The sequence below is a fragment of the Glycine max genome, chromosome 20 (assembly GCF_000004515.6).
Source record: "Glycine max cultivar Williams 82 chromosome 20, Glycine_max_v4.0, whole genome shotgun sequence".
In the NCBI taxonomy this organism is placed as follows: Eukaryota; Viridiplantae; Streptophyta; class Magnoliopsida; order Fabales; family Fabaceae; genus Glycine; species Glycine max.
Genome location: NC_038256.2, coordinates 23,203,976 through 23,226,149, shown reverse-complemented (window position 1 = coordinate 23,226,149; position 22,174 = coordinate 23,203,976). Strand labels below are relative to the sequence as shown.

General features: G+C 34.0%; 1 protein-coding gene across 1 annotated transcript; it reads left to right on the top strand.

Moving 5' to 3' along the window:
• The first annotated feature begins 2,268 nt into the window (after positions 1 to 2,268).
• On the top strand, positions 2,269 to 11,565 carry LOC100788296 (heat shock 70 kDa protein 17). The gene is made up of 13 exons (NM_001357345.1): positions 2,269 to 3,409; positions 5,556 to 5,715; positions 6,691 to 6,936; positions 7,050 to 7,186; positions 7,316 to 7,652; positions 7,776 to 7,937; positions 8,508 to 8,582; positions 8,659 to 8,759; positions 8,849 to 8,918; positions 10,174 to 10,230; positions 10,325 to 10,386; positions 10,821 to 10,893; positions 10,997 to 11,565. Exons 1-13 carry the CDS (start codon positions 2,418 to 2,420, stop codon positions 11,204 to 11,206), a joined length of 2,682 nt encoding a protein of 893 aa, NP_001344274.1. The 5' UTR covers positions 2,269 to 2,417; the 3' UTR covers positions 11,207 to 11,565.
• The last annotated feature ends 10,609 nt before the right edge of the window (positions 11,566 to 22,174 follow it).

The following is a 22,174-nucleotide window of genomic DNA, read 5'->3' as shown; positions in this document are numbered from 1 at the left end:
GGTTAAAGAGTTTTAAGCATCTCTAGAGGGGGATGACTTAGAATCTTTAATTATCCATGGTCAGTGCATTGATCGTGCCTATGTTTCATACTTCATATTGCATGAAAATAATATAAACTTTGTCAGTAAGTACTTGTAGTTTCTCATGAGGGGAAATACTTGTACTTGGGGACATGTCACTCAGTTTGGAACTCCCTTGAGACTCAGGCTGGTCACCATGGGGGGAGTTGCCTATGCACGACAGGATGACCTTGACACTTGCTACCTAATTTTCCTAAGTGAGAGTGTTGCATGGACACGTTTAGGCTATTTCCTGACGAATAGTACCATATTGCCTTTGAGAGTTGAGATCAAGTGCATGCATCATACTGAACATGATTGATTGGAATTATGGACGGATGATGACTGCTTGGTGAGTGTATGTTGGACTAATGGATGTTTGTGTATGATTATGGTATTTGTTAATGTTTTCTTACAAATCATGGTTATTTTGATTTTTGTGTTAATTTCTTTTATAATAAATTCACCCTTGCAATTTTTGTATTGTGTGGTGGTACCTGTGATGATCAGGAACCTTTGTCCGTGGGAGTAGGCTAACAACAATAGAGTACGTGAAATTAGATTCTTTTGTGGAGCCGCCAAACGGACGTGATGACATTGAGATTATTTTGGGATGGAGTTGTGTTTTATTAATCAACTTCTCTGTAGCTAGTTCTATAATTCCTTTTTTGAATTGAGGATGTAAATCATATTTAATTATACATATAAACTAATTTACTTTCCGTTATGTGAATGATGAGTACTGAGTTTATATATATATATATATATATATATATATATATATATATATATATATATATATAAGTAATTGTGTATTGTTTGGTGAATGTACATCGCAAAAAAAATTTACTCTCATTTTTCATAAGTAAATTAACAAAATTTTCCTTTAAAAATTTAAATTTAAATGGTTTAGAGTGATGATATCGTAACGGCGAGACGAGTCATTACATTGGTTGTGAGGAAACAATCCCTAAATAAAGTGGTCCAATTATAGTTCTTGATGAAACAAAATTATGTGTCAGAGGTCTACCAAAGGCTATGCGCATAAGGGACGAGATTGACTCAATATAATCTCAATGTACTCAAACATGTAGTCAATGCATCCATTAAGGGCACAACAAGACTAATTATCCACAAAATTGATCTCACGTAAATCATAATAATTTGTCATGCATTTAAATTTATCATATTTTAAGAACCTATAATATCTTCACTTGTTTTCACAAATACATATCAACTATTAAATATTAATATTATATTTTGTAACAGAGTAACACTGCTTAAATATTACAAATAAAGACAACTAAATTATAAAAAAATAGCAAAATATAACAAATTAACGAAAAACAAAACAGACAACCCATAAAGTAGTGGAAACCAATTATCTAACCTAAAAATTAATTAAAAAAAGGCTAAAATTGTTTCCATCCAAAAGAAAAAAAAAGATAAACCTAATTGAAAAAAATACTTAAAATAATTTTATTTTCTACAACTAAATTCTCAAAAAACTTAGAGAATTATATCTAATTTTAAATACATTAAAAAAATAAACTTTTAATAAAAAATTCACTTCTATTTATGTCAAAGAACAAGATGACGCCTCTTGTTGACAATGAATAGGATGACACCTCATATTCAACTACAAAAAAATATAAAGGCAAACCAGATGATACCTCTAGACAAACAAAGTGACATCCCCTATTGAGACTATAAAAAACGAAAAACAAGAAAGACAAATCATAGGATAACGCCTCCTTAAAAACAGGATGATGCCACTTTATTTGACACACTCACATGAAAAAGAACTTTAATTGGCATAGTCAAATTTTACATGGTTAGAATTACCCATTTATGTATATTGTCTTGAGACCCTCCCATAGATGTTTTGTTTAAAAAAGTACTCTATTTTGGTGAAAAAGCTTATAAACGGAGTGGTGAGTAAGGTTTTTGCAATCACGCAATGTAAGCACATAGTCTATAGTCTATAAGGTCAGAAGCGTCATTTACTGCATCATTTGCTAGACTCTTGACTCAGCGAGAACCTTCAGCAAAAGGGTGAAGGACGACTCAAGAACAACACCACACACCATCTCAATTCTCGCCACGTGTACATTCTTCCACGTGTCCTTTAATCACGGGCTAAATCCTTCTTCACTCTGTCACACTTCCTCCTCCGTATAATACACTCCAAAGTCTCCAAACAAACTCGTTTTCTGTTTCACTGTCATTATTATTTAAAATTATTATTGTTCATTTTATTAAACTCACCACCGCGCCACCACACTCTCTCGCATTTTCCCGCAAAACATATTCACTTAATTTTCCCTCACTTTCTCAGCGGCCAAACGCCGCAAAAAATGGCGTCGTTGAAGGTGGCGCTACTGGCGCTGTTCTCCGTCGCGCTCATGTTCTCTCCGTCGCAGTCCGCGGTCTTCAGCGTCGATCTAGGTTCCGAATCGGTGAAAGTGGCGGTGGTGAACCTGAAGCCCGGCCAATCCCCGATCTGCATTGCGATCAACGAGATGTCCAAGCGCAAATCCCCGGCGCTGGTCTCCTTCCACGACGGCGACCGCCTCCTCGGTGAGGAGGCCGCCGGCCTCGCCGCGCGCTACCCGCAGAAGGTCTATTCCCAAATGCGCGACCTCATCGCCAAACCCTACGCCTCCGGGCAGAGGATTCTCAACTCAATGTACCTTCCCTTCCAGACCAAGGAAGATTCACGAGGTGGCGTGAGTTTTCAAAGCGAAAACGACGACGCCGTTTACTCCCCCGAGGAGCTGGTGGCCATGGTGTTAGGTTATGCGGCTAATTTGGCAGAGTTTCACGCGAAGATTCCGATAAAGGACGCGGTGATCGCGGTGCCGCCGCACATGGGACAGGCGGAGCGGAGAGGGTTGCTTGCGGCGGCGCAGTTAGCGGGGATTAACGTTTTGTCTCTGATAAACGAGCATTCCGGCGCGGCGCTGCAGTACGGGATCGACAAGGACTTCTCGAACGAGTCTCGGCACGTGATCTTCTACGACATGGGCGCGAGCAGCAGCTACGCGGCGCTCGTGTACTTCTCAGCGTACAAGGGGAAGGAGTACGGGAAGAGCGTATCGGTGAATCAGTTTCAGGTGAAGGACGTGCGCTGGAACCCGGAGCTCGGTGGCCAGCATATGGAGCTTCGGTTGGTCGAGTATTTTGCGGATCAGTTCAATGCACATGTTGGAGGTGGAATCGATGTCCGGAAGTTCCCCAAGGCTATGGCTAAGTTGAAGAAACAGGTTAAAAGGACTAAAGAGATTCTTAGTGCTAACACAGCAGCTCCTATTTCAGTTGAATCGCTTCTTGATGACGTCGATTTCAGGTACGTGGATTTTAAAATTGTATTCCTGATTTTTATGAGTTTGTATGTTATACTCTATGGGACTGAACAAAAGTTGGCAGTTTGTGATAAGAATCATGGTGCAACCTTATTGTACACTGTACTTTAACATCCTCTTTAGCTTATGAATACTTTATTAATTTATTAATATTATGAACGAGAACAGCAAGGAAAATAACAACCAATTTTTATCCTATATATTATCATGGCAGACTAATATGGGAAATATTTAGTCTAAAAGAATTTTGTACTTTTTCTTTTTTTGAAAAAACCAATTCAACTGATAATATTTCTAGGAACTAGGAACACATTTTTTTGAATTGGAAGGAGGGATGTTTTGTCTTTTCAAAATGATTTTTTGAAGGGAGTGAATTAGCATTTTGTCTCATTTAGTAGGCATACTAAACCCCTCAGTAACTAAACTTACTATTTTTTATGGGCCAAGTTTTATGTCAGTGATATGATTATTGGGTATGCATCCATATGTATCCAATAAGTACTTGCGTTGGAAACATATCCACTATGGGTATTGGAATTGGATAAGAATACCCATGCATCATAGCTTCCCTGTAAAATAATTACAGCAGCGAAGGCAGGTACCAAGAAGACAGTTTGCTTTTGCTTCAACTGACTGCCTGAGTTGGTAAAGTGGCACCAGTCTTGGGAAATTGTGATCTGATCTGCTCCAACCCTTCAGTAAAAGTATGTCCTAGAATTTTCATTGGGTAAAAAGTAGTTGGGAAAATCAGAAAAAAAGGAATTGTTGATAATAGCATTTCCCATTAAAAAAATAGTTTAGCTTACATATGACTGACTAGTAGTTGTTTGCAATTAATTAGCAAGAAGGAGCCTTAGGTTTTACTGGCTGGCTGAGAGTTGAGAAAGGGGCATCAGTCTTAGGAGTTGAGTTACATATCCATACCAATATATAAAGGTGATACAACTATGTATAACTGTTTTTTTGGTCTTTACATTTTTAGACCATTTTATCCTTAATAATATTAAAGTAGTAACAGTAAAGTAATATAATAACCCCCACTGCGTACTGCCCCCACCTTATCACAAAAACTGTCCACTAAACCTTTTCTCCCTCAAATATTCATGTGCCTATATATACTCCTCTATACCGTATTCTTCTAACTTTTTCCGCAAGGAATGTTACTAAGCAGTTTGCAAAATAGACGTAAAACTGAGGTGGAGTAGTGGAACAGTTATTTTCCAAAGAGGCCACAACTGTCTCCTTCTTCCTTCTTTCAAATTAAGTCCCACTAATTTGTCACCGTCTGCAAATGTTTAGATAATCTTTACTTTCTACACATATTTTTTTATATTTACTTTATATATTTATCCATTTCTCTTATTTTTATTTTCGGCACATATCTTACTTTTAAATATATAAAAAAATCCTTAGAATTGAAGCATATACACTCTCAGAGCAAAGATAATTAAAGATCAAAATAAGAAGAAAAACATTCAACACGTGACATAATAATGTTACCATTTCAATATTTCACAAATGCATTTATCAAATATAATGATATTCAAGTATGTACCACAAAGGATTTGATCATCTGTGTATAGATAGGCATGTATTTACAAACATAATATATTAATTTATCATGTTATCATAACAAAGAGACATAAGAAGTTAAATTATTTATACATTAGAAAACATATTAAACTAAAATTAGTATGCCCATCAATTTACATATAATAAGAAATATTATTTCAATATATAAATTTTAGCACAATAAAATATGATAGCGCAGTAGAAATGTGGACACACAAGCATGACAGCGCCTGTGTTTCCACTAGTACCCTTAAGGACAGTGCTGCATATTGGTTAATAGATAGGATTGGCTGGTATCTTAAATCTTATGGTATCAATCTGAAGGAAGTTTGATGTTTTCAAATGATTAGGAAATCTGAAAAGGGGAAGTCAAGAAATACATCTGTAGAATGAAATTCCCTTACATGCCCAAGCTTTTTAAGTGAAATACTTAGACTAATCTCAATAAAATGACAAGGAAAATAAAATTTTGCTTGATTATCAAGTTATGATATATTTATACAATTGTACTGCATATAATGCTTAAGACTCCTTCACACAAGGCTTCCTTTCTTACAGGAGCACAATAACCCGTGAGAAATTTGAAGAGCTCTGTGAAGACATTTGGGAAAAATCACTCTTACCTGTGAAAGAGGTGCTTGAGCATTCTGGCCTGTCATTGGAACAAATATATGCAGTGGAGTTGATTGGAGGTGCCACCAGAGTGCCAAAATTACAGGTTTGATTAATATTCTTTTTCCTTCGTCAACAGTGGTATTTGATCTGCAGATAGCTGCATGATATTGAACTCCATGCTTGATAGTCAACAACATTTGTTTACCATACATATACCATCTGTTATGTACATGATAAGCCTGATTTTGTCAAATTTTTTATTCATATTAAACTATACAACTGTATCTGTATCCTATAGTTGTATGCTGTCTGTATACTGCAGTTGCTCTGCTAGTTGTTAGCTGTTATACGCAGCAAGTGCACACTCATCTGTTATATAACAGAAGTAACTAACGAATCAGTTTAACTGTTCAGTTAAATAGTGATCAAAACTCAAACTGTTTTGTTACAACTCTGTTCAATTGAACTGATTCAGTTGCAACAGTTTAGGTTGCACAGTTTCCTGTACATTTAGATTTGCACTCAGCATACAAATCTAATTCTTTTCTTGTACCAGAAACACAGTTATACCGAAAGAATTTCAGGCTCTCACTCAATTTTCTGTCCTTTTCTCTCATTCTCTGTTCACTTGAACTTCAACAATTCTATAATCTATATGTCAATCTTAGTTATTCATGCTGTCGAAGCTTGACCCTATTCTATGTGAAGTTATGCTTGCTACTTTTTTTTTTATTGATTTGAATAATGAAGAAAAAGGAAGAGCTCTACTGATGACTCAAATGTGAGCACAAAGATTTCGATGGAGAGATTGACAACATGAATATATTAAATTGCATAACCTCTTTTATTTCTAATATGAATATTACGAAAAAGTTTGAATGTATGGAATTCATGACGTATTTATCAACTTATATTTGGTATCTATTTATTGTCAAATGGAATTGCAGCACTTTATTTTGTCTATGTATTATATGATATAGTGTTTGAGCTTTAGTCTCACAGATGAAGTATTTTACTCAGCTGTCCATCATTAATGTATAGAGGTTGGTTTATTGTTTTTCTGTTCATATTATTACAGGCTAAGCTTCAAGAATTCCTTGGGAGAAAAGAACTTGATAGGCATCTTGATGCTGATGAAGCAATAGTTCTTGGTGCAGCTCTGCATGCTGCAAATTTAAGTGATGGAATCAAATTGAACCGCAAACTAGGAATGGTTGATGGCTCCTTATATGGATTTGTGGTTGAGTTGAATGGCCCTGATCTTTTAAAAGACGAAAGCTCTAGGCAGATACTTGTACCACGAATGAAGAAAGTCCCGAGTAAGGTAAATCTATTGATGATTCAATGCTCAATGTGACTACATATTATATGAAGAATGAATTTATCAGTTATATTCTCCAATTTTATTAATCCATTTTACCATTGTTTACATACCAGATGTTTAGATCCGTTAATCATAACAAAGATTTTGAAGTTTCACTAGCTTATGAAAGTGATAATTATTTGCCTCCTGGTGTTACCTCTCCTGAAATTGCTCAATACCAGATATCTGGTTTGACAGATGCAAGTCAGAAGTAAGCATAAAAAAATTCCTGAAGTTTTGTTGGCATATTGCATATTTAAGCCCCTTGAGGAATTGCTTTTCATGTAAAATTTAGAATCTCTAGTGCCCTTCTATTTATGTTTCTCCTCTGTACTTCTAGATACTCATCTCGGAATCTGTCATCCCCCATCAAGGCAAACATTCATTTTTCTCTTAGTAGAAGTGGAATTCTTTCTCTGGATCGGGCAGATGCTGTTATTGAAATAACAGAGTGGGTGGAAGTTCCTAGGAAGAATTTGACCATAGAGAATTCAACCATTTCATCAAATGTTTCGGCTGAATCTGCTGCTGGTAATAGTACTGAGGAAAACAACGAAAGCGTGCAAACTGATAGTGGGGTTAATAAGGCATCCAACATTAGTGCAGAGGAGCAAGCTGCCACTGAGCCTGCTACAGAGAAAAAGCTGAAAAGGCAGACTTTTAGGGTACCATTAAAGGTGAAAGCTAACTGACACCCTTATTTTTGTGACTATTTAAACTGACTGATGATTTTTGGGGGGGAAATTGAAATAAGTTCTAATATAACATGCTTCTTTGTTTTTGCTTTTTGCTGGTGGCAGATAGTTGAGAAGATAACTGGATTTGGAATGTCTCTATCACAAGATTTTCTTGCTGAAGCCAAAAGAAAATTACAAGTACTAGATCAAAAAGATGCAGACAGAAAAAGAACAGCTGAGTTAAAGAATAATTTAGAAGGATATATATATACTACCAAGGAAAAGGTTGGTAGAAAACAATACGTTTGTTATGTTAACAGCCTTCATCTATTATGTGATGGGTAAATATTTATCCTTTAAAGACTTTCAATTTTCTTTCAGAGATTCATTTAAAAGATTGACCTTTAATTAGTTGACTTTGTCTAAGTTTATACTGAGGGAGTTTAACACTTGGTCTTGATTATGGTTTTTGAGAAAAAAACCATTAGAAGAGAATTAAGAAATGAAAGAATGAGAATGAGCATTTTTCTAAACCCAAAGTTCCCTAGCCTGCAGCCAAATTAACTTAAGATAATAATGCCCCATCCATTGATCTTCCTTTTTATTCTTGTCCTTGCATTTAGCATCATCTGCATTTGTTTGGAGTATTTTTCTCATTGCCATGTATTTTCATTGGGATTTAGGAATAATGCTTCTTAAATTATTTTATAGGTTAACTGACTGTATAAAACATTATGCCTGTTGTTTTTCATTTTAGAATGTTTAAAATGTACTAATTTAACTAATTGTTTTTTCTAATTGTTAATATGGCTATTTTATTCAATTTGTTCTTAATGCTTCTCATGTTTTTATCAGATTGAAACGCTTGAGGAGTTTGAAAAAGTTTCTACAAGTGAGGAACGCCAGTCCTTCATTGAGAAGCTTGATCAGGTTAACCCTTTTCCTTGGGTAACTGAAAAGAAATGTTATTTACAAGAATATTGGCTTAAGCTTTTTGCATTGTCAGGTGCAAGATTGGTTGTATACAGATGGTGAAGATGCCAATGCAACAGAGTTTCAAGAGCATCTAGATCAGTTAAAAGCTGTTGGAGATCCAATTTTCTTCAGGTCTGTTATATTCAGTATAATTATCAATTTTACTCTGCATGCCTTTTTAGTGGTAAAGTTTTTCCTGAATTGGTTAATATCTGTTTCAGGTTAAAAGAGCTTACAACTCGGCCAGCAGCAGTTGAGCATGCTCATAAGTACATTGATGAGTTGAAACAGGTATCATCAACAAACTTTTCATGTAAAGTGCTTCAGTGCTTTTTATTTTCTTCATGTTCTTTTTGAAGCCGAACGTTATTTTTGGTAGGGTTGAATTACGTCAATTGATCCTTGTTGCTAAGCAAGCACTCCTAGGTTGTGTTTGGATGAAGACCTTTAAGATTTCAAGGAATTTGAAATGCCTGGAATTTGAATTGCTTCGATTTAAATTTCCTTATTTTTTAAATGTTATGTTTGGATAAAGTAATTCATATTTTTTAAGTTCCAAATTTTCACCATATGCAAAATTTCATTTTTAACAAGCAAGAGAGAGGGGAGAGAAGAGCAAGGGAGGCAACAGAGATGGGAAAAGGGAGAGAAGGGGATGAAAGGGGAGAAAAAGAGAAGAGTGAGAGAGGAAATAGAGATGGGAAAGGTAGAGAAGAGAAGAGAGATATGAGAGAGGGGGAGAGAAGAAAAGGAAAAGAGGGAAGAGAGAGAGATGAATAGATAGAGAGAAAGAGAAAATGAAAATGAATTCAAATTCTTACTTTTATGGTTGAATTTGAAATACTATAATTTTATATAATGATAATATTTTCACAAATTACTAAAAATTCAAATACTTTTTAAATACACTATCCAAAAAATATATATTATAATGCAAAAAAAAAATTAATTCTCACTTAAATTGGATTAATAACTTAAATTTCTCTATCTAAACACATTACTAGTGAAATAAGGCTTGGTGAACATTGTTGTTTTTGTTAATCCCTTTGATACATGGGTAGTTTATTGTTGTAAGCTAAAGTTGGATCAGTAGGCGCTGAAATATGATAACAAGATTGTCTTTATCATTTCTATTACATTTTAGCATCTTTCATTTGAAAGAATGTAGAGATTGGTCATCTGTTGCCTTTGTTGAGAACTCGAGATATTGGATATCGAAAGGGACAAGGTTCAAATTGATCTGATACAACAGGCAACTTTCATTGAAGTGGTTATCTGTTGTTTATCCAGTTTTCATCATGTCAGCACTCATGTGCCCATTCCTAGAAAATCATATGGACACATTCACATCACTTCAAGAAATCATATAATCAAAATACAATGCATTAAAAAGGTGTTAGTTAGGTGAACCAAACATTTACCATGAGCAATTGATTGGCTGATAGATATCTGAAGCAGTTTATTGTATATTGTGATTTATAAAATTATCTATTCATCGTCAGCCAGCTATTTCTAATGTAACTTGAAACATTTATGACATCTACAGATTGTTCAAGAGTGGAAAGCAAAGAAGCCTTGGCTTCCACAAGAAAGAGTAGACGAGGTACGTGGTTTAACTTGATTTCAATAACTTTGAATCTATTAAAGCTGGTGTTACCTTCAGAAAAATCATTGTTTTTTGGTACCTAACTTGCAAGGTCATAAAAAGTTCTGAAAAATTGAAGAATTGGTTGGATGAGAAAGAAGCTGAGCAAAAGAAGTAAGTTCTTGTTGTTATTGAAGTTTGTTTTTTACCTTGTCATTTCAATATTATGTGTGAACTTTGCAAGAGTCGAAAGAAGTATCTTGATGAGCAGCTGCCTGTATAAACATGTACCTCTATTTTTCTTTAACTAGATATAATATTCTATGAAAAAGTGCAACCTTAATGTTATGAATCTAAGTTATCCCTTGAAATGGCTTTAAAATTTTAGATTATTTCCCTTTTTGAGATCATATTGTACTTTTTCATTTATGCACTTCTGAATATTTACGAAAATGTACCAGTCTAGCTTTGTAAAGTATTATTCACTTTTTCACTTTGCTCACTACCTACTTGAGTTTGATCATTGAGGAAATTGCAATGTGCACGCAATAGTTGTAATGTAACTGCCTAACTGGTTATTAATTTCTTATTCTGTACTTGTTTTGAAGGACTTCTGGATTCAGTAAGCCAGCATTTACATCTGAAGAAGTATATCTGAAGGTGCTTGATCTGCAAACCAAGGTACTCGTCTCTTCTACTTGTCTAAATCACAAGACAGTGTAATTGCATGTGATTTTACAGGTCTAAGAAAGCAGTGTCATTTTTTGTTGATGTACATTTACAGGTTGCCAGTATTAATAGAATTCCCAAGCCCAAACCTAAGGTTCAGAAGCCTGTAAAGAACGAAACTGAGAGCAGCAGTGCGCAGAATACAGAGACTTCTGATTCTAACTCAGCTGATAGTTCCTCTTCAAGTGATTCATCTGCCAACAGTTCAGAAGGCACAAGCAAAGAGACGGTTACTGAGCAATCTGAAGGTCACGATGAGCTATGATTAACTGGGCATGCATGTAAGGCCGGTTTTAATCATCTACCTGCAACGTTTTTATAGTCAGAGATGTAGACTGGTAATGGTAGAATTAATAGGTGAAAAGGAGGCAGTATTAGTTCTCAGCGAGCAGGAGAATAGAGTTGAGGCAACATTTGCTGCTTGAGTTCTAAAATTTTGAGGTTAGATGGCTACTACTGTAGTATAGATTATTTATTTTCCTTTTATATTTAAGGGGGAAACTTGTAATTTGCAGTCATATGAGAACTTGTATTTGCCGAAACGCAATGTGATAGGGGAAGGAAAAAAAAAACAAAAACTCTCGAGATTTGATTTGCTCAGAACATGATACGGGAATTTTTGCATGAGTCACTCCTGATTCTAAACGATTTTTGTTTTTAATCAAATTAGCAGATACATTTTATCTTATTTTTAATATTAATCATTCTGTCAAAAAACTAAGTTTTCTCATAATGTTCAGCAGTGTATTACAATTATCATTTAAAAAATTATTGATAAACATAATTTAAAACAAATATAATAATAACAATAATATTGATTATAAATCATAATTTTTGTTACAACAAAAATTATCCAAAATAAATATTGTATCAGTTTGTCAAAATAAACATTATAACATTGTACAATCATTACAAATTTTTTCAAATGTAATTAGTCACAAACTACTATGAATAAAAAATAAGTATATCTCATATTTCACTTCTTCGGATCTTGGTTATTTTATAAACGGTGACAAACGTCGGATATATTTCTAAATTTTGTATTTTGTCAGCGAATTACACATGATAAAAGTGGTTATTTATCCTATTTTTATTTCTAGAGTGGGAAGACGAAAAGTCAAGAAAATATTATATAACAAATTCGTCTATCTGTGTCACGTATGTTATTTTATTAACGGTGATATATAATAGTTAACTGTTTGATATATTTATTTTACTTTTTACACTTTCTGAAACTAAATTTTATATTTTCATCTTTCAGGAATGTATTTATCAACAAATTATACATTTAGAGACAAAAGAGACTATTTACTAAAAAAATATTTGGAACAATGTGATGAAACTTAGGATTAGCAAAATCCTGATTATAAAGTTAGGGCATATGATAGGAGTTTGCAAGAGAATGAACAATTGTATTTGTTTGTCACTTGATAAAGTCTATTCTAAAGTTTGGATATGATAAGAGGAGAGTTGTACACTAAGCAATTATAGTACCTGCTTCAGTAAATTAGTAGAAGAGCAAATAAGCTTGCCCACGACTAGCTTGCGGTTCATCTCAAAAACTACCTTGGTCATTGCCAAATTGGTTGTTTCCTAAATAGCAAAAAGCAAATTAGTTGCATCACCTTCTAGCACCAAGGCATCATCCACACTGTTTTAGCTAAATCAAAAGCACAATCCCCAACTCATGGTATTGTCATCAGTCTGAAGGCTGCATTGAGATTGCATTTGATGAAACTAGCTAGATGACGACCCCATCTAATAGGAACTAATATATGTTCAAAAGGAAAATCAAGATTCAATATCCTTTGAGCCAAAAGCCCCACTCATTCAAAAACTGATATGCCAACATCATGGTTTGCTTACCAGTAGATGATATTGGATTCGTTTGTTTAAAATTTTTAAGAAAATGCTTCTAAAAAAATGCACCATATATCTCCAAATAACTGAAGCATATGAAACCGATTATCAGGAATAACCCTAACTAAAGGCAACTTAAAACAAAAAAAAAATATTGGCTTAACTGTAAACTCTGTTGGGAATAAATTTGTATGTTAACGATCCAAGTCATCATGTAATCAATTCTAATTTTAATAAAATAAGTATTATTTTATTTTCATTGTCAAATGGTTCATTTGATAATGTTCTTGATTAAAATTAAAGACTTGTTATTATAATAGAGATTATGATAATGAGAAACAAGTTTGTTCTAATTTTAATCTAAACCGTTCTTGATCATAGGATTATTGTAATTAAGTATCAATAATCCGGATAAATTAATATATATGCGATAGTATTTATTGGATAAATATTAATAGATCTCATTTATTAATTTGCATATATAGATGAGTCACATGTTGATGTGATCTTTGAACTAACTCAATTGAAATTTTCTAATTGTTAAAATTTATCATAAAACTGTCAATAGAAAATTCTCAAAAAGAGGTATAATAGTTTTCTTTGACATGAGATTGTCATAGTAATTAAGAGGTTATTTATTGTATTTTGATTCTGGACACCTAATGCTTTAGAGCACTTGTTGAATAGATATTGGATATGATTAAATACCTGTAGAATTAATGATTAATCAAGAAGGAATCCATCAACTCTTGGTAATGAGTTTGAACTCTATGAATAAAATTATATCCTGGTCAGGAAAATTAAATGAAAGAAGAAATGAGTTTCTTAAGTCATTATGAGTTAACTCAGAAGGGTTTGACAATAATACCATACTCTAGAGTTAACTCAGAGTTGCAAAGATGGAACAAATTATTACACTACTTTTCTAATGGTTCTTGAAAGTAAAATGTTACTTCATGCTATCCGGACTTTAAGGAGTATTGTTAGACGCCTACCTTGATTAGTATATTAATTTGATTAATATATTATCGGCTTAGTATAGAACCTACGGGGTCACACACAAACGAGTGTTCTAATCTCTGTTAAAAAAATTATTTTAATATTTGATGATTAATTAAATTAAAGAATTTAATATGATCAAATGATTAATTGATTTCAAAAAAGGTGAAATATTATTATATTTTTGCTAGCACTGAAAATATAAATAATATGAAAATTTTGATGAAAGAAGAGAAGCAAACATGTATGATTTTGTATTTGAAATTTGGGTTGAAAAAGATGGCTAGATACGAGTTTGACTTGATCAATTATTATTTCAATTTTAATTGCTAAAATGGTTAACAATAAAAGGTAACAAGAAATAATATAACTTAAAAAATGATACTATCAATAATGATCTTGATTTGATCAGAAATTTGATATCCTTAGCATGCTATAAATAGAGCATTGGGTTGCACATTGAAACTAATCCCAACATCACTTCTCTATTCTTATATACTTCACTTCCTAAAAGGCAAAATGTAGGCCAAACTGTGGAAATTACATCACCGTGTCCCAAAAGACAAAAACCAAACGGATTATGCTACCGAACATGGATGGTGTCTATACGGAAGACAAACTCCGGGCAATGCTACTCGGCGACAATAGGCATAACAAAAGCTTCTGACTTCTTAGTTCTACCATAAGTGAAACTTTTTTTAATATGAAAAAACTTATAACCAGGTGTGTTATGGACTACGTTCCCAAATCTGGCAGCCCAAATAATGGTTCTTGTTACTTTTGTATGGTGCAAGACCCATAACACGTATGCACCCCAGAATCCCTCGTTTATAAAATCTAAACTAAATATGCTAGAAAGCATATATGTTTGAATAGTTTATGACCTTGTCAGTAGGTAATGTCCTTCAACTAATAAAAATCTTCAACATTTTCTGCTAACATTTAGAGCAACAAAGTTCATCCCTACATTTTATGCTAATAAAGATCATGTACTTCAGTACTTGCCTTCAGCTCAGTGACCTTCTCTTTAACCTTGTCATGCTTTTTTGCTTACAAGCCTCACCTCACCTGCACTAGTCCATCAATTATTTGTAGCTCCTATCATATAATGTGTTCAATTACAATTTACATTCCAGGCAAGGCATAATAGTATTAGTAAACCGGGGAAAATTTTAAGGGCCAAACATTAATTTTATGCCTATAATTAATACATAGAATGTAGCTAATTGCTTTGTACACTACTCAAATTGTTGGTGCACCCAACACAAGATGGGTAATTCCAATATTGTCCTTCTGTAAAGCTAATACGGATTCGTAATCTGTAAGAGTAAGCTTAAGGATTTATAATCTGTAAGTTTACGTAATTCGTAAACTTATGGATTCGCAATCCTTAAGTTTACGCGATCCATAAACAAATCCTTATGGATTTTTAAAAATACATTATTTAAAATTTTGATCTTATTATAATTAATTTTGATCTAATAATGTATTTTTTTTATATATATAAATTTTAAATAAAAATCATAGGTTTTATAAAAATTTATATATGTAAAAAAATTATTATTAGATCAAAATTAATTGTCACAAAAATTATTATGTAAATTTACATGTGCATTAAATATACATTAAAAATTTTCGTGTTATATATAGTGACATTAATTATTTTATAACATAATTGGTCTATTAGCTCAATTGGTTAGAGCGTTGTGCTAATAACCTTACAGATTACAAATCCATAAGCTTACTCTTATGAATTAGGAATCTATATCTGTTTTACGGAAGAACAATATTAAAATTGTCCATCTTATGTTAGGAGTACTAGCAATTTGACTGGTATGTAAACCAATTGCCAAAATAGTATCACAAGCAAAAGCCCAAAACATAAAATATTTGTGGGAATTGCTTCGGGCACCCAACATTTTTGCTGGAGCACCCAACAATTTTCAGCAATTTTCAGAAAAGTTGAAAATATCCTTATGGTATTTTCGGTTATATATAACAGGAGGAGTTTTTCATTTTTGCAACGCTATTTTTTTCCGCAAAATCTTCGTCACTTAACGTAAGTTGCTTCCGTTAAGGTCGGTTTCGAAGCGTATTTGGTCTTCGGTGGTGTACATGCATTGCTCAGGAGTATACCGTGAATTTTGGTCAGTTTTCATTGTCGGAGAAGAAGAGGTATGCGAAAAAAAATTATATGCACATACAGATTAATGACCCATATGGGTTGGTGTTCAAATGACGTCGGCAAATGTACCGATTTGCACAAGTAGTATATAAAATAGTAAGACTGAGTATCGTATCCACAGGAAATTTGTTTTACTCAAACATTGTACATTCAGTAAGCAACCCTTTGTATAAACTAAAAGCAAAGTAAATATCAAGTTGAATTCTATACTATAGTCTATTTGAGTATAAACTAAATATTTAGGATTATAGAAGCGAAAATAGTCAAGTAAAAAGCGTTGGGTTGTTCTACCGAGTTCCTCTTGATGTTATTATGTATTTTTCTCTATTTAACATTATCCTAGTGTTCTTATGCTAAGAAATTACTCAAACCAAGATTCCTCTAGTGAATGAGCCTAACTCTCTTTAAACTTCGTCCTTGATCCCTCAACAAACTTAGCCTAAAAGAGTTGCATTAAGTCTACAACATAATATGAACTAGATCTCTGCACTCCATTCCTAGACATACATATTTCTAGCTTGCTCTATCAAGTTCTAAGGCTTTAAAGCATTTCCCAATGCTAAAAATCCTAACTATACATACAAATGGGTGATCAAGCCACAAGCATGTAAAAATAAGCATAGATAAAAGCAATGAACACATAAAAATAACATTAAATAGGTAGTGAAAGAATATTACATCAAGGGTTCAACAGAACTTCCCAACCAAGAGGCTTAGCCTTTCATTACAAGAAATATGCTCTTAATACAAGGAAGGAACAAAGTTTAGTGAAAGAAAATGACAAAGAATGGTTGAGGATGTCTCCTTCACCCTTTAAAACCCTAACTTCACTCCTCTAACCTAAGCTCTTTTAGCAGTTCAATTTCTGTCGCTTCAGCTTCTCCTTATGCTCTGTTTTCGACTCCCTCCTAAGTTTCCGCCAACTTCAATGTTTTAAAGGCTTCTTGGACGTTTAAGCTTCTGAAGGCTCGCTTAGCAAGACTGGCTCACTAAGCAAGAGTAAGTGAATTTTGGCTTAGCGAGCTAGGCGTGCTAAGCGCGAGAAGAGACAACCTACTCACTGGGTGAGCTGGCGGCGCGTTGGACGAGCACATTTCTAACTAATCCTCTTCTAGGGTTTCCCAACCCGCTAAGCGAGCTGTATGCCTCGCTTAGCGGATGCCACTCGCTAAGCGGATCTGCCCGCTTAGCGAGACATCAGTTACTTGAACCTTCTCTTCTTTTGGCCTAAAACTGAAGTGGTTTCAACATTAATTTACAAAGTGAAAGTATCTAATATATAAAATCACACTAAACATGAAAATATGTACAATTCCTACAAAAAGAACCATAAATTGGAGGTAAGGCACTAATTTTGTGCAATTATTCAATACAAAACTAAGTCGTGAATAGTGACTAACAATTGGCAATCCGTATGTTCATATAAAAAAATGTATTATGTAATTAGAATGGTGAAAAAATAAATACTAATGATTAATAATTAACTAACTTTAGATTGCTTAAAAATTAATATACTAATGATTAATAATTAAACAAATTTATATGACAATGATTATGTATTTACATGTTTAACTGAATTATGTATTTTATTGAATGATGTATTTATTAGATTTATATGACATTTTAATGAAAAAGTGCAGTAAAATAATTTTTTTGTAGACAGCTATATTTGTGTCAATAACAAATGAGGTGATTGTATAATTTGTTGTCATTAAATTGATTAAGATAGACGAAGACCAATGGATGTATGATAGTATGATGTCTGAAGAAGTTGATATGAATGTTAAAAATAAGGAAGATGCTAGCGTTAAAGTAAAACACGTTGATTGCTCTGATGCCTTTAATACTTCTCAGGTATTTGTGTAATTTGTTGTTATTGGTACAATAATTATATTACATAGATGTTTACTGATGTCAGACCTTATTTGAATTGTGTTATAGTTGTTTGTTAGCCGTGATGAAGTTTTACAATGGTCTCAATCGTTGGCTCATGACATTGGATTTGTTACCGTTATAATGAGGTCAGACACCAATAGTGGTATTCGAGGAAGAGTCTCATTTCTGTTGATAGCTTGCGAAAGGAGTGGTGAGTATAGGCCTAAGAAACATAATTTGGTAAGAACATACACTGGCAGTAAAAAATGTGGATGCCTATTTAAGTTGCGTGCGAAGCCAATTTCGAGAGGAGAAAGATGAATGGTGAAGTTAATTTGTGGGGTTCACAATCACGAAATGGCAAAGTCATTCGTTGGGCATCCATATGCGGGTCGACTGACAATGGATAAGAAGATTGTTGTTGCTGATATGATGAAGTCCTTGGTGAAGCCAAGAAAAATTCTATTGACATTAAATGAGCACAATGATAACAATTATACAACGATCAAACAAATTTACAATGTCAGACATGCTTATCATTCTTCCATAAGAGGGAGTAACACCGAAATGCAACAACTGATGATGTTACTTGATCGGGATCAATATATTCACAGGCATAAGCTGAAGGATGATAATGTTGTACGTGACTTGTTCTGGAGTCATCCTGATGCGGTAAAGTTAACCAATTCTTGTAATTTGGTTTTTTGATTGACAATACCTACAAAACAAATAGGTACAAACTGTCGTTGCTTGATATTGTTGGTGTTACACCAACAAGAATGACATTCTCCGCTGCTTTTGCTTACTTGGAAGAAGAACGTCTTAATAATGTTGTTTAGGCTCTATAGTGGTTTCGGGGTCTTTTCATGAGAGTTGATGCACTCCCCGGGGTTATTGTCACTGACAGGGATTTGTCTTTGATGAATGCAGTGAAAACTGTATTCTCGGATGCTACGAACTTGCTGTGTCGGTTCCACATTGACAAGAATGTGAAGGCAAAGTGCAAAACTTTGGTTTCTCAAAAGAATGCATGGGATTATGTGATGGAGGTGTGGAAGCAAAGCTTCCAAGCTTATTTTGATGATGCCAAAGACTCAAGTCAAGAATCAAGATTCAAGCAAGTTTCAAAAATCAAAGAGTCTTTCAATCAAGAATCAAGATTCAAGAGAAGACTCAAGATATGCAAGAACTTCAAGAAAAGCATCAAGATAAGTATAAAAATATTTTTTCAAAGAAAAGATTGAATATCACAATTTTTCCAAAGAAAAATCTTTTACCAAACTTTTTACTCTCTGGTAATTGATTACCAGAAGCCCAAACAGTTTTATAACTATTTTACAAAGTAGTAATCGATTACCAAGGGCATGTAATCGATTATCAATGTTTTTGAATGTTGGATTTCAAATTTCAAGAGTCACAACTTGTGATAAAACATTTTCAAACTTGTGTAGTCGATTACACAACATTTGTAATCGATTACCAGTGTTTCTAAACGTTGGTTTTCAAATCTAAACATGAAGAGTCACATCTGTTGATGTGTAATCGATTACATTATAATGATAATCGATTACCAGTGCCTGGTTTTGAAAAATAAATTACCAAGAGTCACGATTTTTAAAGTGATTAGTTTTTAAAGAATTTGCCAAGAGTCACAACTTTTAAGTGACTAGTTTTCAAAGAGTCATAACTTTTAAGTGACTAGTTTTCAAGAGACTCACAACTTTTAAAGTGACTAGTTTTGAAGAAATTGACAAAAGTCACAACTTTTAACATGGTTTCTTCAAGAGCCATCAAATGGCTATAAATATGTGACCATGGCACGAATTTCATAACATATTGATTACTGAATCATTCTCAACATCTTTCTAAAAGTTTTTGTTCAATACTTGCTTTGTCAAGAAAAGTTCATTAGGCAAAAACTTGTGCTATTCTATTTTCTTCCTCTCCTTCATTCGTACAAAAAGTTTTTCAAGAGACCTACTCTTGGTGACTGTTTTTCAAGAGAAGGACTTCTTGGTTAAACACTGGACTCAAAAGACTAACCGCTTTTGGGTTTATTGCAAGAAGTGGGTACAACTTCTTGGTTGTTATCACTGGACTCAAAAGACTAACCGTTTTTGGGTTCATTGCAAGAAGTGGGCAAAACTTCTTGGTTGTAATCACTGAACACAAAGGAGGGGATTCCTTTGTGGTTCATTGCTTGTAAAGGATTTTACAAGGATAGTGGAAATCTCAAGCGGGTTGCTTGGGGACTGGATGTAGGCATGGGTTATGGCCGAACCAGGATAAATCCGGTTTTGCATTCTCTCTTCCCTTATCTCTTTTACTTTCTGTTGTCTTTACATTTCCGCAAGTTATTTTCCTTCATTTATTATTTCAGTAACTTGTTAACAAAGAAATAATTGAATCTAGGGAATAATTAAGAAAAAGAAAATTTCAATTAGGAATAGTCAACGGAATCTTAATTCAACCCCCCCTTCTTAATATTTCTGAGGCCACTTGTCCAGCAGGAGGCTTGTTGACTGTCCATGTGAGAGTTATTTTGATGAGTACCTTAAAAAATTTGAAATGTCTTGCTCTCCGTGGCCTATGTTTGTGGACTATGTGTGTCAAACATGGGTGATTCCGCACAAAGAAATATTTGTGAAAGCATAGACCAACAAAGTGATGCATCTAGGAAACACAACCACTAACAGGTATCAATATGGTTTTTTGTTTGTGTTCATTTGTTTAAGTGTTGACTTAAATGAAAATGTTGCGGTTGTTTACATGTTGCTATATATTTCATATGTAGGGTTGAGATTGCTCATTGGTCACTAAAGAGACTCCTACAAAACTTTGTTGGTGACATATGCAATGTTTGGGAAGCAATGAATAATATGATGACACTTCAACACACCCAGATTAAAGCATCTTTTGAGACAAACAAACATGTGGTTGGGCATGTGTTTAAAGCAACATTGTACAAAAAACTACTTGGCATGGTATCAATGTACACTTAAAATGAAATTGCTGCTGAGTCTAAGCGTGTAGCTTATGCAAGCAAAAACCCTTCACGTTGTGGATGTGTCATGAGAAGTACCCACGGTCTTCCATGTGCATGCGAGTTTTTTAAATATGTTGTTAGCTCCACACCACTCAAGACAATCCACATTTTTTGGCGGAGACTTAGTTTTTCAGATCAAAGGTTATGTGAGACACAAGTGACCATAACTGAGGAGGTGAAAATCATATCGAAACGCTTTGAGTAGCTCCATGTTTTTCGTAAAGTACATTTGAAGTCAAAGCTGAGAAAATTTTTATCCTAATATGAACTCCATGTGTCCTCCTTCAGAAAAGGTGAAGACCAAGGATGCTCCAAAAAAACCGCTGACCAAACAACAAAAGTCAACAAAACGCGATCCGTCTTATTGAGAGTATGTTGATGCGTTACACTTTGTGCAAAATAGTAATTTATCAGTGAAACGTAGTGCATCATCATCTAAGGACCCAATATAGAGAGGAAATATTCCAATGTTGGATCAATTTCATCCTTGCATCCAGGATTCTATTGAAAACATTATTGATGTCAAAGCGGATGGTAATTGTGGTTATCGGGCAATAACTACATTATTGAGTATGGGTGAAGAATCGTGGTCATTGGTGCGCAACCATCTGCATAAAGAACTGACAAGCTGGTCCGAAGAGTATATCCACCTGGTTGGTGGCATAGAGAAATTTGAGGAATTAAAGTGTTCCCTACTTGTTGATGGATTATCTATAGTGCGTAAGTTCATTATTATGTCACTTTTTGTTAAAATAACATTTTAGCTAACCATTATTTGTTGTCTGTTACATGTAGGTTACCATGGACAAGTGGATGAATATTATAGATATGGGATATGTCATTGCTTCACGATACAGCGTGATCATTGTTTCTCTTTTACAACAACAAAGCATGACATTTTTTCTCTGAGAAATCAGCTACCACTAGATTCTTTTGTGCATCGCATAATATGCATTGGTCATGTGTATGGAAATAATTTTGTATAGGTAATTGCATAATTATGATGTTAGTATAATTGGTCACACTGTAGTTGGGTATCTTACGTTGAATTTGTTTGTCATTATGTAATAGGTTTTGTTACGAGACCATTGTCCTTTACCATCATGCGTTGTTGTGGAATACACATTGTCATTCTCAGGCAAAGCAGTGGTCCACTCTGTACATAAGTAGAATGCAGCGTTACACAACTTTGTCTAGGCTGAAAACCAAATTTGTTGATTTAGGTGAACCATGAACATAAAATATGATATTACCATTGACATTTGTGT